Genomic DNA, 17,616 nt, shown 5'->3' on the forward strand with positions numbered 1-17,616 from the left:
TTATCGATTATAAATGACTTAAATATTAATAAACGGTCATTACTTTCGTTCCTTCAGCACAAAAACAGCTTTTCCCCAAATTGCCCCAATTTTGCCTCCGAACTAGTAACTTAAGCGACCCCATATCTGTGACAAAGTCAACACATTTATAATTTATTCTGTGATATAATTGATAGAATTTCTTGCATTAGCTAATGTAGGTCGAAAGGAATAAGTATATTGCAAATCGATACGCAGTATTTATAAATCGAGGATAGTTGAGGAGTTGCGCGTGCTGATTGGTTGCTTTGAAAGGAGCACGTGCTTTGGGCGGGGTTTTTAAAGTCTCAGGACCCTGGTTGGCGGTTTTTCCTAACTGGCGGCTCTTTGAGAGAACCCTTGCAGACTTCGGACAATATGAAGAATCAGTAAGATGGCTTGTTTTGGTATAACATTTATATGAGTGATTTTTGTTGTTGTTGTTGTTTTTGTGATTAAGTATTCATCGCGGGATGTGTGCGCATAGGCCATGGCATAGGGGCTTGCCGGCTTTTGGGGCGGGAAGGCTTTGTTTGCATGATATTTGGGGTTTTGAGGGGACTGCAGAGTTAAGTGCGTGTATACTGGGTATCGTTGGTTGTTATCTCCATTTGAGGGTTTCTGGAGGTGGATCGGAGTCTTCCCAGGACCCAAGGTATCCACCTCCTCTCCGGTAAGGGATCACAGTTCATGGACCAAGCTGCTCAACTTTTTCAGAGGGTTGTTCCGAGGGATCGTCATCTTTTCAGGATCGTTACCGAACCCCGGATTGCCTCCAGTTGTAGTTCATTTGTGGTAATACTAATAGTCCCGACCCCGAGGATGTTTTTCAAAATCTTACTGAGGTTCTTCTTCATCGTTACTGTTCCAATTATCACTGGTGCAATTTCGATGCTCTTCAGCTTCCATTCCAAGATCTCTTGACATCATTTTTGAGGTCCTGGTATTTGGTCATTTTCTTGATTTCTGTGTTTAGATTGTGTGTGTGTGTGTGTGTGTGTGTGTGTGTGTGTGTGTGTGTGTGTGTGTGTGTGTGTGTGTGTGTGTGTGTGTGTGTGTGTGTGTGTGTGTGTGTGTGTGTGTGTGTGTGTGGTCTGTGTGTGCCTGTGACTGTTGTGGAAGGCAATGTGAGGTGTGTGACTGTTGTGGAAGGCAATGTGAGGTGTGTGACTGTTGTGGAAGGCAATGTGAGGTGTGTGACTGTTGTGGAAGGCAATGTGAGGTGTGTGACTGTTGTGGAAGGCAATGTGAGGTGTGTGACTGTTGTGGAAGGCAATGTGAGGTGTGTGACTTGTGGAAGGCAATGTGAGGTGTGTGACTGTTGTGGAAGGCAATGTGAGGTGTGTGTGACTTGTGGAAGGCAATGTGAGGTGTGTGACTGTTGTGGAAGGCAATGTGAGGTGTGTGACTGTTGTGGAAGGCAATGTGAGGTGTGTGACTGTTGTGGAAGGCAATGTGAGGACTGTGACTGTTGAAGGCAATGTGAGGACTGTGACTGTTGTGGAAGGCAATGTGAGGTGTGTGACTGTTGTGGAAGGCAATGTGAGGTGTGTGACTGTTGTGGAAGGCAATGTGAGGACTGTGACTGTTGTGGAAGGCAATGTGAGGTGTGTGACTGTTGTGGAAGGCAATGTGAGGTGTGTGACTGTTGTGGAAGGCAATGTGAGGTCTGTGACTGTTGTGGAAGGCAATTTGAGGTGTGTGGCTGACTTGTGGAAGGCAATGTGAGGTCTGTGACTGTTGTGGAAGGCAATGTGAGGTGTGTGACTGACTTGTGGAAGACAATGTGAGGTGTGTGACTGTTGTGGAAGGCAATGTGAGGTGTGTGACTGTTGTGGAAGGCAATGTGAGGTGTGTGACTGACTTGTGGAAGGCAATGTGAGGTCTGTGACTGTTGTGGAAGGCAATTTGAGGGGTGTGGCTGACTTGTGGAAGGCAATGTGAGGTCTGTGACTGTTGTGGAAGGCAATGTGAGGTCTGTGACTGTTGTGGAAGGCAATTTGAGGTGTGTGGCTGACTTGTGGAAGGCAATGTGAGGTGTGTGTGTGTGTGCGACTGTGACTGTTGTGGAAGGCAATGTGAGGTGTGTGTGTGCGACTGTGACTGTTGTGGAAGGCAATGTGAGGTGTGTGTGTGCGACTGTGACTGTTGTGGAAGGCAATGTGAGGTGTGTGACTGTTGTGGAAGGCAATGTGAGTGTGTGCGTGACACACCAATTAACTGGTGCACGTGTGTGTGACTGACCGTTGTGAAAGGCATAGTGTAAGTGTTGGTTTGGGGGCAGTGACTGTTGTGGTAGGTATGCTGTGGCCTGGCTTGCTGGCAGTAATGTTCACCCTGTCGTTCACAGGAAAGGCAGGACGCCAAGGAAAGGCAACAAGACTTCAAATTCCAGGCCGAAGGATACCGTTGGGGTAAGGAATGTTTTTTTTGAAAAATATTCTCTACTTTTCTCCCAAGCCATAAGTGTTGACAAAAACAATTGGTTATTATGCTACTATACTAGTACGAGTCGTGGGTTTCCACATAAAATGCTTCTCATGCTTCATTTTTCACACATTGTGATTCATCATGTCTCTCATTTTCACCACCGAGGGGTCTTGATCCGGAACTGCGCAAGCATCTTGGGCCAGTGGTATCTTCCTTGGGAGAGGGGCCTTCATGCGAATACACTTAACAGATGGTGAAACCTCGTTATTATTCATCATGATGTGCTTATTGTTACTCGTTTGCCCCTCCCTCTTGGGAGGTACTTGGGCACACGATGCTTTCACAGGACACCTTCAATCTGTCCGCTTTCCTATTTCAACATTTTGGGGCCAACAAATCAGACTTGACTACCATACTTTTTGGAAGTCTTATCTTTATGCAAGCTCCTCTTTGATGGTCACTCACTGCAGACAATGAGCTATCCTCTCGAGTGCCAAAAGGTGAGGATTGTGACATTTTCGGCTGATTCCAGGATGTTGCCCATTTAAAGGGAAGATCCAGTGATTGGCAAGTTGTCATGTCTGCCAAGTATTTGAAAGTTGCAAGTTCTGAAATTCTGACCAACCGCATTTGAGTCTGGCAGCAGTCATTTGGTGTAAAAATAAAAATAAGTGTTTTTCAAGGAAAAGGTGAATCAAACCAAAAAGTAACTCGCAATGCCTATCTCTATAAGTAGCAGAGCAAAGCTGATCTCTGTTGTAGGCTCGTAATATATCTACCTACTCATCAATAATATTAAAAGGCAGTGTCCATCCGTCTGTCTCCTCCATAACTCCAAAACCATGAAACCTAGCGGCCCCAAACTTTGCATGCATACACCTGGACCTCCAACAGATTCCATTGATGAAAACTGGGTGTTTGGGTGTGTTATAAACACACTTTTTAAAGACGATTAACGAGTTGCTCATGAGAAGAAGAAAAAAATGAAAACCCAAAAAAGGCTTACCAATATGGTTGTCCGCCATCTTGGTCAGCACATTGCCACTTCCTGGCACGGAGGTATATAATATGGAGAGCCAATTGGCCACCTCGCAGCATTAGCCGCCGTGAAGCCACCGGAAATAGTCTGGCGGCCATATTGGGAAGCCGATCGTAAGCCTGTCAAAGCAAAGGCGTGGCGCACTGATGATGCAGCTGGAGCGAATTTTAGGACCGCCGACTATTTAATTAATATAGAATACTAATATTTGAACTGATATTCGGGCTCAGAATCCCGTTCTTTAAGGAAATGGTGTTCATTAAGTTTGAAGTTGGTTCTAGACGCATTTTTCCTGGGGAATCCAATGGTTTAGAGCTTGTTTGAAAAAAAAGTGCCCAAAATTACCGCTCGGTGTTCTTTATCGTTCTTCTCATGACCCAATCACCCACTAGTAGGAATAAGAATCCTGACATGTTACACCCACTTGAAGGAAGCCGCATTCAGGATTCTGGTTGAGTCCTGTGCAGAACAGTTCCCACTTGCAGACTTGATGTCATGTCGCATCAAGAGGCGCTTATATGCGGCAACAAACTGCCGGGCCGTTGGGTTATTCCCACTTCCACATGCAATGCGGACCGCTCCAAAGAAAAGTTCAATGTGGTCTTGGCTCATTTTGTACGTGAGCAGGTATCGCAGGGGAGATGAGGCAGGTTTGACATATGTGAAATACAAAATTTTGACACTCTCTATGCAGATCATGAAACCAATGAAGGGGGTTTTCAAACGCGTATTGGTCATAACTTGACCATTCATGTTTTTGATGTTGGACAAGTAACTGTAGGCAGTATCCAGGAATGGCAGGAAAAGTCCTTCTCGTGATGTCATGAGTGGTGCCTTGTAGTTTCGTGCCAATGGATTGCGAGAATTTAGAATGTCAAACAGTTTGTCCAATGTTTCAATGTATTGGCAGGTAGCCTCACTGCCCTGAAATTCTGATAGTTGCAAAGTGTCCCTGCAAAACCGAATTGCATCTGCCACACTAGTGCTCAATGTCTGAGCAGCTGTGTCCACCTTCATGACATTGCTCTTCCACTCGATGTGTTTCCGGGAGAGCTTATTTCCCAGACGCAAGCCTTCCCTCTTCTGCAGATCAAAGAGTGCCTGGATGTATTTCCACGCGATGACTTTTTTGTTGCCATCCTCCATCATTTTCATGGATCCAAGACAGTTTCTTGCAAGTTTAAGCATGTGACATGCATCGAGTACAACACAAATTTTCTTTTCGGGATTTGCTGGGTGGGGAAATGTTGGTTTCACATTCTGCGGCGTGATGTCGGCACCTAGCTCACGTAACATTGTCAAATGAGCGGACGGTCCATCGCAAGTTAAGGAAACCACCTCTGCACCGATATCATGCAATTTTAGTAGACATTGTGTCACCAAATTCGCCTGTTCCTTCCCCGACAATCCATTTATCATAAAGTATGCTACAGGCACTTTCCAACTGTCATTCAGTGCAACCAGCATGAAAACCAGTGCGTTGCTGGCCTGGGGAGCACTGTCATCTTGGACTCCGTTTCCGATGTCGACGTACCCCAATACCTTGTCCCCTAAAAAGTCAATTGCCTTCATGATGGCCATCTCGTCTAACATCAGGCTACACAGTGTTCTCTTGCCAGTCTCCTTCTCTGCTTTAAACCGGCTCTCTAGTGCTTGGAATACAACTGCACTAAAACCAGGTGAACCATCAATTGCGCTGTACCATTTCCGGATTGTGGATGGACTTGGCAGTGCCAAGTCGAATGTCTCTCGAACATAGTCGTATCCTTTAGCAGAATAAAATTGAAGAGTGAGTGCGAAAGCTTTGATGACTGGATCGTATTCATCTCTCGAGCGTTTGCCGCTGCCTTTGTTCTTCAGCATTCTGCTCACAATAGCTTTTGACACACCAGAGAATGTTGTGTTGAGCATTTCAATACAATTGTCGGTGACCATCCCATTCTCCCTCAGGTCTTCCACGATGGTATTCAGGGACTCCACTTTTCTGGCTAACCTTCTGTTGTGTTGCTGACTCACTTTTAATTTTTTTCGAAAGTTGTCCAGCTTGTGGACTGCTTCATCGAGCTTGTGCTTCAATACCAGTGGACTTGTGACGGAGTAGGAGTGATCTGTGGTCTGAAATGAGGGTCCCACCTCAGGTTCAGGATCTTGAGTAGTGGCTTGAGGTTCTGGTGTATCTTCTTGGATGACAGACCTGGCCACTGGCGCTTTCCTCAAAGCTGTAACCTATTTGGAAAGAAAAGAAAAGGTGAACCATTAATACTCATTAAGTTGTTTTTAGGGCTGAGCCGAATGCTTAGAAGCTTCGTTCATTAGATTGGGGTTCTAATTAGAAATAGATGTGACTGCGTTGGACGTATTGTAACATTGTTTCAAAGACTAAACATTTTGTTAAATATTATTACAACAAAGCTTCGGGGGGGAAATGCCAAGAAAGTGTACAAAATGGGATTCGGCTCAGCTCTAAATCTTTTAAAAAGCAACTGAGTTGTTCTCCATAAAACTATGTCTTAGGAGCTGCATATGAAGCAGCAGACATGGCATGTGATGGGTTACTATCATAACATAGGTGGAATACCAACATAGCATAGTTTACCTTCTTTAAATGTGCTGGGAAGTTGAAACAGCTGGGGACGGACTTCGGCTTCAGTCGGACGGTTTGACCAGTCCTGTCGAAGTCACTCTCATTGAAGTGATCACTGCACAGAACTGTGGTGCCTGGGGTGGGGTAGAAGGACTCCCTTCTCAGGGCAGATGTCCATCGAGAGCACAAGTCCTTATCCTTTGGAAACCTTGAAACAAAATACATTGTGGTCACAAAATGTGGTTGCGGGTCAAAACCTCAGAGGGCAGTCAAAACATCCGAGTCAAAACGACTCCATATCAAAATAATATTTTGAGTTTCATATGTATAGTTAAATACAACTTCATCTGCTAATGTTTGCCATGTGTCGGACTTTCGTACCTTCCACAAGTAACCCCCATTTGCTCTTTCTGCTCACGAGTGACACAGGAGGGCATGGAAACCCTGACAGTAGTAGACTGGACAATTAAGTGAAGCTCATCACAAATTAAATCACTTGACAATGATCACGAGCTGACGAGTCAATCTCGATACTTCAATCTGAATCAATGAATGAGTCAATCAGACATCAGTCTGACATACTCACATAGCCCTAGTGAATACACAATACAGTTATATTTGAGATCTGTGTCGTATTGCACACCCTGCGCGTGGTCTAACATCATCAAATTCAAACAGTGTTCAAACTTCATTGAAACTACATTGAAACTTAATTACCTAGCCCCACCACCGTGACCACGCCAAAAACTGAAAAAGCAGAACACCCGCGATCGCGGTTTGTCACTTACTTGTGAAATGTGCATGTGGAGGCCTTCCCTGAGGTATTTGTGCAGTCAAATGCAACAACACACTGTGGCATTTTGAAACAGCGCGTTCACAAATAAGACTCCTTACAGTCGGTAAGCATCCAAAATGAATCAGAAATTGTGAGATCAGCTGATTGTGAGATCAAACACGGACGCAGACACAATCGGCTTCCCAATATGGCCGCCAAGCAACTTCCGCTAGCTTCAGCCGACAGCCGTCATTGGCTCTCCAGTTTATTATATACCTCCGTGCTTCCTGGGTTCTTAAGCCGCCATTTTGTTGCGGCCTACTCAAACATGCCTTGCCTTGGAAACACGATCGATTATTATCATTACAGAATTGAAGCATATCGTCAAAATCTGAATTTGGATATGAGGATTGGATGCTGCAGACTAAATAAATGTCCAAATCTGGAGTGAAATCAGACAAAATTCTTGGTCAAATGCCACGGGCACAGAAAAGGCCATGTGGCAGTATGTGCCATGTGGCAGTCTTGAAAAGAATGGCCATTCAAAAAAAATAAAAAAATCTTGTGTGCATGCTGTACTACCTTTGTGTTCTTTGGAGGAACCAAGTAATGCTCTAGAAAAGTTCATATAAAGGGGTGCCAATTTGACTCGTACACCTGCATGAAGTAGTAAATGTTATTTTACAGATGTGGGGTGCCCCTTTACATGAACGTTTCTAATCACACACACACGCACACGCACACACGCGCACACACACGACTTGTGAAGTTACGAGGGGTGGCAATTTGACATCTTGCCCCAAGCGTCTTTTTTTTTTTTTTCTTTCTTTTTTTCGCCTTGATGCGCCACTGGTCCACTGGATCTGTTTTTAATATTCCCCCTGTCAGGAAGCGACTCATTGTTATCAATAAACGCCCGCTAATTTTGCTAGTCTATTGTTGCGGATTTGGGGGTCGGCTCTCCCCTTATCAAGGGGGGGTTAATCCCCTTGTCCTTTTAAGCTGGCCGTCCTGAGTCCTGGAAGCTACAACGCTCCTCCCGGTCGGTCTTGGATAGGGTGATTGGTCAATTTGGGTCCCAAATACCTAATTACCAACACCGACTGCGAGCAGGGAAATAACTCCCGTCTGAACCACGGATATTGATGGAATATTGCCGAGCGGTTAACAATCCGCGATCCGAGCCATTAACAAATACTAAACCCGATTCTAAGCGGTTCCGAAATCGTGCCACAGGTACTCAATGGAAAGAAAGGACGGAGGCGATCGGATTAGGGAAAAACCAAGCAATAAGGTGAATTTATTAACAAGCAAAAAAAGGAGGAAAGGAAAGAAAGTACAGTACAGGATTGGAAAGTACAGGTTACATCCAGATTGGCTATTGGAGGGACCATCTTCGCAATTTGTCGTCCCAACATGTCCCGAACGTGCATTACATCGGGAATGGAACAACCTGCCACAGCAACGCATACGACGGCTTACAGGGTCTATGAGACGTAGGGTTGAGTCAGTGATCCGATCACGTGGGTCCTACACACGTTGACGCAAAGATCGCTAGAGGTCTTCTCAGAACAATGACTGTACGTTAGAAAACATAAACGTCATCCACACTGTCCGTGATGGACCTATAGCTCCATACTTAAATTGAGGTGAAAATATGCCTAAAATTCCCAAAAAATTTCACCTTAAATTATTCAGAATAAAATATTGAAAACGGCATGATTGTTATGTTTTTATGTGACCATAATATCACTTCTCCAGAAAATATAGCAATAACATGGGTATATTACACTGTTTTGACGACAACAAACTTGTAATGTGCGAGGTTGTAAAAAAACGGGGGGGGGGGGGGGTGCTTAACTTAATTCTTTGTGTATATATGATATATATTTATGATATAATTTCATATCATGAAACATTTACATTTTGTAGTCCATTGTATAATTTAAATAAACATAAATGCAAATTTCGCATGTGGAAAAAGTAAGTACACCCCTACATTTATCACGACTTCAAATACCTAAAATTAGAATCGGGTGCACCAGCTCAGGTGCAAATGATTAGAACATCGTTAGAGAGGATCTTGGAGGAACCTGTCTTATTTAAACCTCAGACATTTAGTTTGGTTTGCTCTTTGTTGTTGAAGTGTGGCATCACCATGCCAAGATCAAAAGAGCTCTCTGAGGCCTTCAGAAAGAAGGTTATAGATGCCTACGAGTCTGGGAAGGGATTTAAAAAGATCTCCAAACAATTTGAAATCAATCATTCGACTGTCCGGAAGATCATCTACAAGTGGAGAAGATTCCAAACAACTGCCAACTTGTTCAGACCAGGCCTACCCAGCAAGTTGAGCCTGAGAGCAGACAGCAAGATGCTGAAAAGTCTCGAAGAACCCCAGAATGTCATCACGGGACCTACAGGTAGTTCTTGCCACTGTTGATGTCAAAGTGCACGAGTCTACCATTAGAAAGAGGCTGCACAAATTTGATCTACATGGGAGGTGTGCCAGGAGGAAACCTTTGCTGTCCAGAAAGAACATCAGGGCAAGATTAAAGTTTCCCAATGGACACCGAGGCAAAGACCAGCACTTCTGCAACAATGTGCTCTGGACAGATGAGTCAAAGGTAGAGCTATTTGGCCACAGTACAAGAAGACGTTTTTGGTGAAAACCAGACAGCATTTGACCACAAGAACCTGATACCAACTGTAAAGCATGGTGGTGAAAATATTATGGTTTGAGGCAGCTTTGCTGCATCAGGGCCTGGGCAGCTCACCATCAAAGAATCCACTATGAATTTTTCATTGTACCAGAGGGTGCTTGAGGATAATGTGAGGCCATCTGTCAGAAAGTTGAAGCTCAACCGAAGGTGGACCTTGCAACTTGACAATGACCCTAAACATCTATCTATAATTCCAGTAATCTCTGTCTGTACGTTTGTACGTTTGTCTGTCTGTGACCGCTGTTTCTCGACAACCACGGGTCCGATATACTTTTCACTTGCCAGGTATATTGCTGGGGACCCGAGGATGTGCCTTTTCAAGGTTTCATATTAATCGGACAATTACTTACCGAGCTATGTCCAAAAAACGATTCAACCAATCAGAGAGCAGCGAACGATCGCGTGTGCCGGCGTTGCGAATGGACCAAACCATTCCATGTAAATAGAGGGGGGGGGGGTTCTGTGGTCGTTGCGAATGGACGAAACCATTTCATGTAAATAGAGGGGGGGGATTGTCACTGTACTCGCAAGCCGTTCGCCGTTCGCTTTGGCGTTGCGAATGGACCAAACCATTTCATGTAAATAGAGGGGGGGGGATATAATTTTAGATAGATATATAGTACGGGCATATATATAGTACGGGCATGCCCTAGTACCAGTAAATCCACCAAGGAATGGCTGAACAGAAAGAAATGGAGGGTTCTGGAATGGCCAAGTCAAAGCCCGGATCTAAATCCCATCGAGATGTTGTGGGGGGATTTGAAACAAGCTGTGCATGCAAGCAACCCCTCAAACATCGCACAGTTCAAAGAATTCTGCATGGAGGAGTGGGCAAAAATTTCTCCCAGTCAATGTCAGAGACTGGTAGACAGTTATAAGAAATGCCGACTTGAGGTTGTTTCTGCCAAAGGGGGCAATACCACCTATTAGAGCGAAGTGTGTACTTGCCATTTCCTTCTGTGGAAAAAGTATCTGTTAATTTTTTGTTGAATAAATTATTGCAAAGTCAATTTTTCATTGTTTTTTGTTCAATTAGATCACCTTTATCTATAGATACTGTTTAAATGAAGATCAAATATTGATATGTCCACATATGTTAAAAAGATAAAAACATTTCGTGGGGTGTACTTACTTTTTCCACGTGAAATTTGCATTCGTTTATTTAAGTTATACAATGGTCTACAAAATGTAAATGTTTCATGATATTGATATGATATACTGATATATGACATATGATATAGATTTTTCCCCTAACTCCCCCCCACCCAACACCCCCCCCCCCCCCCCCTCCAGAATTTCCATGTTTTAAACGTTTCCCAGTGTGTACCCTGGATTTAGAATAGGTACACCGTATCCCTGCGTGTCATAAGAGATGACTAAGAGGGTTGGCGTCAGGAAGGGCAGCCGGCCATAAAAACATTGCCTCAAAAAGAGAACCATGACAATTACAACTACATATGGGCAGGGTACAGCCCGATGTGGAGATCGGTTTCTGAGTTTTGGGACATGGAATGTAGTGACAATGACAGGGAGATCAAGAGAAGTGGTGGAAGTATTGGTCAGAAGAAGAGTGGACATATGTTGTGTGCAAGAGACGAGATGGAAGGGAAGTGGTGTGAGAATGGTGAATGGTAGGCAGGGACAGAAATACAAGTTTGTGGGGCAAGGGTGCCCGGAGGGCGTGAATGGTGTTGGTGTCCTGTTTTCTGAGGAGTTTGTAGACAGTGTGGTGAGTGTGACTAGAGTGAGCGATAGGTTGATGGTGAAAATGATGATTGGAAAGCTCTTGGTGAACGTCATCTCGGGATATGCTCCGCAGGTTGGTCGGAGCGATGAAGAGAAGGGCAAGTTCTGGTGTGCGATAGAGAAGCTGATGGAAAACGTGAAAGATGAGGAAGTTGTTGTGGTCGGAGGAGACCTAAATGGACATGTGGGAAGGAGTATGGATGGTTTTGAGGGAGTTCATGGGGTTTACGGATATGGTGTGAGAAATGGAGAAGGTGAAAGGATTTTGGAGTTTGCTGATGGAACTGATTAGTTGATTTGTCATACTCAGTTCCAGAAAGAGGACAATAAGCTTGTTACATACACGTCAGGTGGGTCGACGACAACCGTTGACTACCTGATGGTGCGTAGGCGAGATAGGGGGCACCTCCGGGACACAAAGGTGATCCCGGGGGAGGAGGCTTTTTCACAGCACCACTTGGTTGTCTGCGACATAAGGGTGAAGGGTGCGAGGAGAGCTCGGCGGGTGAAGTACCAACCGAGAATGAAGGTGTGGAAGTTGAAAGAGGTGACAGTAAGGGAGGCATTAAAAGAGAGGCTGAGTAGGGTAGAGGATGTTGTGGTTGAGCTTGAAAGTGGTTGGATGTCGATGAAAGCTAGTCTGTTGGGAGCCGTTGGTGAGGTATGTGGATGGACAAAAGGACCACTGAGGCACTCGGAAACATGGTGGTGGGATGATGAAGTTGGAAAGAGGATTGACGAGAAGAGGAAGAAGTTCAAGGAGTGGCAGAAGGCGAAGGGTACGGGAGCAGAAACAGCAGAGCATGAAAGTTATAAGGCAGCCAAGAAGGCTGCAAAGAAAGAGGTAGCAAAGGCGCAGGAGGCATGTAGGAAAATGTTCGGAGAACGCTTTGATTCGGAAGAGGGTCTGAGCAGTATTCAGGATTGCAAAGCAGATAGCGAAAGAGAGGTGTGATGTGATGGGGGTGAGTTGCTTGAAGGATGAAGTGGGACAAATCGTTGTGGACCCAGATGGAATTAAAGATGGAAAAGATATATGGAAATGCTGTTGAATACAGAGAATGACTGGGATGGCAACATAGAGAGTAACCCAGTTTTAGGACCGGCAGATAAGATAACTGAGAAGGAAGTTGAGGAAGCGATAAAAGCAATGAAGAGTAGAAAAGCGGGAGGGCCGACGGGAGTTGTGGGAGATATGTTGAAGGCAGCAGGAAGTTGGGGTGTGAAGAGAATGACAGAGATCTGTAATCTGGTGGTGAAAGAAGGCCGCATTCCAGTGGATTGTGAACTGAGTACCCTCGTCCCTCTATACAAGGGGAAAGGTGACACTCTCGAGTGTGGCTCTTACCAAGCGATAAAGTTATTGGAGCATGGAATGAAGGTATTGGAAAAGGTGTTGGAGAGGAGGATAAGGAAGAAAGTGAAGATCGACGAAATGCAGTTTGGATTTATGCCAGGAAGAGGAACGACAGACACGCTTTTTATTGTGAGGCAGTGGCAGGAGAAGTACATGGAGAAGAGGAAGAAGTTGTTTCTTGGGTTTGTTGATCTGGAGAAAGCTTTCAATAGGGCTCCATGCAAAGTATTGACATGGGCAATGAGGAAGTTAGGAGTGGAGGAATGGTTGATCAGAGTAGTGATGGCAATGTACAAAGCGCGCGCAGCTGTAAGGAGGAAGGACGGGAACAGTGGTGAGTTTGAGGTGAAGGTGGGAGTGCATCAGGGGTCGGTATTACGTCCACCTGTGATGGAGGTGCTGGCTCAGAACGTTAAGGAGGGTTTACCGTGGGAGTTGTATGCAGATGATCTGGTGTTGATTGCGGAAAGTTTGGATGGACTGAAAGAAAAGATGAACAAGTGGAAGGAATGTATGGAGACAAAAGGTCTGAAGGTGAATATCGGAAAGACGAAGGTGATGGCAAGTGGTAAAGGATGTGTTGAGGTGGAAAGAACTGGGAAGTGGCCCTGTGCTGTGTGCAGGAAGGGTGTCGGAGTGAACTCCATTCAATGTACAATGTGCGCTGAGTGGGTTCATCAAAAATGTCGTGTTCTGAGAGTCATTAACCAGTGTGGCAGCTACATTCAAATGTAAGGTGTGCACAGAGGGAGCTGCACATGGAGGAAATGTTGAGTTGGATCTTGGAGACGGCGTGAAGCTGGAAGGTGTGAAAACATTTTGCTGCCTCGGAGACATGCTGAATGGAGAAGGTGGATCAGACTCGGCAACGGTTGCTCGAGTGAGATGTGCATGGAAGAAGTTTCGGGAACTGAGTGGCGTGCTGATGAGGAGGGGAGTGTCGTTGAAGCTGAAGGGAAAGGTGTATGCTGCATGTGTGAGAAGTGTTATGATTTATGGGAGCAAGACATGGATAATGAACGTAGAGCAGCAACGAAGGTTGGAAAGGGTGGAAATGCGAATGGTTCGATGGATGTGCGGAGTATCGTTAAGAGGAAGACAAATGATGATTTGCGAAAAATGATGGGAATAGAGCCTGTGAGGTTGGGAGGAACAGGTTGAGATGGTTTGGTCATGTGTTGAGGAAGGATGAAAGTGACTGGTTGAGAAGAGTGATGGAAATGAATGTAGAAGGAAGTAGAGGACGGGGAAGACTGAGAAAGACTTGGCTAAAGATGGTGGAAGAAGAAATGCAGGCAAGGGGGTTAACAAGGAGAGATGCAGAAAAAATGGCAAGATGGAGAAGATTGTCATGGGGACCGCAAGGCTAACCTCCGCTCTAGCATTGAAAATGGCCTTAAAATGCATGTTGTTGTTTGTTGTATTATATCACCTTTATCTATTAATATTGTTGAAATGAAGATCAAATAGCTGTATGTTGAAATATGTTGAAAAAGTCAAAACTTTACATGGGGTGTACTTACTTTTTCACGTGACTGAAAATGCAAATAACCACACGTTTTTATTTTCCAGGTTATCCTTCCCTTCGTCTTAGTCTGGTGAGGGAGCGCTCCATTTAGGACTTTAGTGAACGTCGCGCTTTTCTTTGTCCCGGCAATCCGTTTAATAAACCCCTTAGTTATTTTCTGTACATTTTAAACCGTGTTCCCATTTGAGTTATTTCTTTGCAGGCTTTGGGACTGTCGGCAATTGCGACAGATAAGCTTCATCTTCCCCTCCCCTTTCTTCCCCCGCATATATAAAATCCGCATTTGATCAGTTGCCTCAGAGTTAAAGCTTGCGTTTGGCTATTCGTGATCTCTGTGGTGTTCACCTTGGGAATCACATGACGGTATTAAAGAAGTGGGATTGGCAGTTCTGATATGATTAATTTTTTCGGCCATTTAAACCAAAAGCAATTGGCTTGCTATTGCTTGCCAAGTGAGCCGTTCCTTATCGTTTCGTTGGAGTTATTGAGTGCTTAAGCCGTTTGGCAAGTGCTCTTCAAGCTTATTGGTAATGGAACACCCCTGCTCCCTCCTCCTGCTCTGCCTCCTCGTCCTGCTCCCCACTCACCCCTCTTCCTGATTACTCCTCCTACTGCTCCCTGCTTACCTATCCTCCTCCTACTGCCCCCCTCTCACCCCTCTTCCTGCTCAACTCTCACTTGCATGCTCCCCCTCACCACTCCTGCTCCCCTCACTGCCCTCCTGCTTGCTCCCTATTCCCCTCCCCCTTCCCCTTCCCACTCCCTTATCCTCTACCACACTCCTCTCCCCATTCCCCTACCCTCTCCCTGTTCCCCCTCTCCTCAGCCCCTTCCCCCTTTCTAAGCCCCACTCCTCCTCTTGATATTCCCATCAGCGAAGCAACGCTGTGTTGCCCAGCAATGCAGGGTATCTTTTATAGTCCAGTAATAAACAAGCAAGATTAAAATCGGATCTACTCCAAGTTTATTACTAGATTAGCAGGATAGATCTGGTTACAATTTTGGTTGGATGTGCTTGTTCTTAAAAAGGATGTGTAATCCTAATCAGCTCAATCATGTCTATGCATGTGTGTATTCATTTATTCCATGTCAAAATTTTATTTATTTATTTTCCAAGGTCTACTGTCGGATAAAACCCCTGAGCGCTGAAGACCAGGAGTGCTGTGTCGAAGTGATAAATGAAACAACTGTGCATGTCCACCCGCCAGATGGTTCGAAGGCCTTTCGCAATGGGGAATACAAAGAGGTGAGTTCAGAGGTTGCCTCCTGCCCTTCCAAACAGGGTGGCACGTGTAATGTTTGTGCATATTTGGATGCTTACTTTGGAAAAACCACACCAGTGTTTTTTTATTTTCTCGAGTGTTCTGTTTATTTCTGTTAATCTACAGATGCAGTACACCTTCAAAATGGTGTTTGGATCACACGTCCTGCAAAAAGAAGTCTTTGACATCACAGCAAAGCTGCTGGTGGAGGATTTGCTCCAAGGGAAAAATGGTGCGTTGCGAGTTTTGTAATTCCATTGCAAGCAGGCGGTATACTATGTTTACAAGGTGTGCATGGTGAAACCTTTTGAAAATCCTTTTGTCCTTTTGAAATGTGCTAACGATGTACCTATCGTTCGTAAAAGTGCCAGCATTTTATCGAAGGACAATTGTGATGTTGAACGAGAGTTGTGAAAGTGAGTAAAAATGTTTTCCAAATCTCTTGTTGCACTCATCAGGTTTGCTCTTCACATATGGAGTGACTGGTGGTGGGAAAACTTACACGATGACTGGTTCACCTGGTAATGCAGGTCTCCTGCCTCGTTGCCTGGATATGATATTCAACACCACTTCCCATTTACAGGCTAAGAAATACGTAAGCTGACATTGGAACTTTTCCTTCCTCTTCTTTACCTCCACCACTGAAGGTGGACGCAGGTTGTTTTGACTTGTATGTCTCTGTGAGCAGGATATCTCGAAAAGTTACAGATGGTGTGTGACAAGAACCACCTTTATAGGCCATTTTTCCATGCAGAGCAGGGGTTAGCCTTTTTCGGGCACCATGGTCCCCTTTTTGATGCAATGTTTTATGGCCGGATGCCCTTCCTGCTGCCAAACTTTAGTCGCCTCTTGCGACACACAGGGAATTACCAGTGAACTGGTGCTCAATATGCCGACCTCGGAAGGATGACAGGCTGAGTCAACCCCCTTGGTGTTAATTCAGCGATTGACTGGGATTAAAACCCAGGATCCTAGGATCCCAAGCCGCACCCGAACCACTGAGCCAACACCAGGCTCATGGTGTGTGACAAGGACGAATTCAATTTTTGTGATGGATCCGGATACAATAATTAAAAATTTTGACTGATTCTCCACCATTAAGTGATAGGGCCAAAAACGATATGTCGCATGGTATTTCAAAAGGTTGTGGGTGAGTTGACAAAACTTGATGAACTAGTTTGGTAGCTACCAAGAACAAGCCGATTAGCTTTTGGTTCGGGTCTATATAAAGATCAGGCCTATCAGTGGGATACAAAACGTAACCTTTTCAGCCCGGTGGAGGTATGCACCCTACAGAGTGCCATCTTGCTATTCAGAATGGACTTGTCTGTGGTTTAAGATATTGAATTGCAAAGTGTAATGTTTTCTCAAATAGAGTGTATATTTAAAAACACCGCAGCAAATTTCCACTCGACGTCATTCGTGCGTTCCTAGAAAGTGCAACGTCAAGCAAAACGATGCTGGGCAGACTAGATGTTCCCATGGACGTAGTGTTATGGTTTTGGGGGGGGGGGGAGGGAGAGGGAGAGCGTTCCCAGGGCACATTTTCAGTCATCCTACCGTAAAGTTAACCGTTGACCTCACTTATCGATAAAGAACACAAATTGACAATTGAATGAACAGTTACAGGCGTACTCACCAAAATGTAGGTCTGAGATTGCTTGTTGTAACAGGAGAGAAGCGGTTACGGGAATGGAGAGGCAAGCCTTCGTGTCTCAGACGGAATGCTCAAATAATTTGTGGGCTAGGAAGGCAAAGGGAAGGTCAGCCCGGAGCGATTGGTGCTCCCATCGGGTTTTGGGGTGAGTCTCGCAGCGAATCTGGAATTCAGAAATCTCTGCTCGACCTATTGAAAGGGCCGCGTGGAGAATCCGGAGCGAAGAAGTAGTCACCCTGAGGTGTCGTGTGATGGTGCAAACAGAGCATCGGGGAAATATGAATATTTGTATGCAGATTCATCTCGTGTTGAGAAAATCAAGAAAAAGACTAATCGTTGCTGCAAAACTATGTGGACGAACATTTATTGCTTGTATTCCAATAAGTGTCAGGTGTTCATGTTAAGGAGTGGTGAACTGCGACAAAATGTAATGTGTTAGGAGCCAGTGCCGATAATGGTTCTGTAGCTTGTTTTTAATACTGTACCTCCATATGATAACA

General features: G+C 44.9%; 2 protein-coding genes across 6 annotated transcripts in view; one reads left to right on the plus strand and one right to left on the minus strand.

Moving 5' to 3' along the window:
- The first annotated feature begins 242 nt into the window (after positions 1–242).
- The window catches only part of KIF23 (kinesin family member 23), a 54,158-nt gene continuing 36,784 nt past the window's right edge, over positions 243–17,616 (plus strand). For 3 of the 5 annotated variants that reach the window (XM_068120930.2, XM_078780413.1, XM_078780414.1), the window contains exons 1-5: positions 310–407; positions 2,369–2,432; positions 15,315–15,443; positions 15,586–15,691; positions 15,918–16,054. In XM_068120930.2, the coding sequence (XP_067977031.2) occupies positions 397–407; positions 2,369–2,432; positions 15,315–15,443; positions 15,586–15,691; positions 15,918–16,054 (447 nt within the window). In that variant the 5' untranslated portion in view covers positions 310–396. Of the gene's footprint in view, positions 408–2,368; positions 2,433–15,314; positions 15,444–15,585; positions 15,692–15,917; positions 16,055–17,616 lie in introns of all 5 variants that reach the window. The other 2 variants (XM_068120931.2, XM_068120929.2) reach the window with 2 other exon arrangements.
- LOC144892544 (THAP domain-containing protein 2-like) lies at positions 2,557–6,930 on the minus strand. Its single transcript, XM_078779512.1, has 4 exons — positions 6,860–6,930; positions 6,084–6,279; positions 4,925–5,713; positions 2,557–2,661 (listed from the first exon to the last, which is right to left on the minus strand). The coding sequence occupies exons 1-4, from the start codon at positions 6,928–6,930 to the stop codon at positions 2,557–2,559; spliced, it is 1,161 nt and encodes a 386-aa protein (XP_078635638.1).

The sequence above is a fragment of the Myxine glutinosa genome, chromosome 6, assembly GCF_964187855.1.
Source record: "Myxine glutinosa chromosome 6, kmMyxGlut1.1, whole genome shotgun sequence".
Classification (NCBI taxonomy): domain Eukaryota; kingdom Metazoa; phylum Chordata; class Myxini; order Myxiniformes; family Myxinidae; genus Myxine; species Myxine glutinosa.

What these genes read in the sequence shown, in the direction of transcription:
- LOC144892544 (XM_078779512.1), bottom strand. Translation starts at nt 6,930, where the DNA reads ATGCCACAGTGTGTTGTTGCATTTGACTGCACAAATACCTCAGGGAAG. An exon ending in TCCACATGCACATTTCACAA is followed by an intron (nt 6,280 to 6,859) that starts GTAAGTGACAAA and finishes TTTTGTTTCAAG; the next exon opens with GTTTCCAAAGGATAAGGACT. An exon ending in TCCCAGCACATTTAAAGAAG is followed by an intron (nt 5,714 to 6,083) that starts GTAAACTATGCT and finishes CTTTCCAAATAG; the next exon opens with GTTACAGCTTTGAGGAAAGC.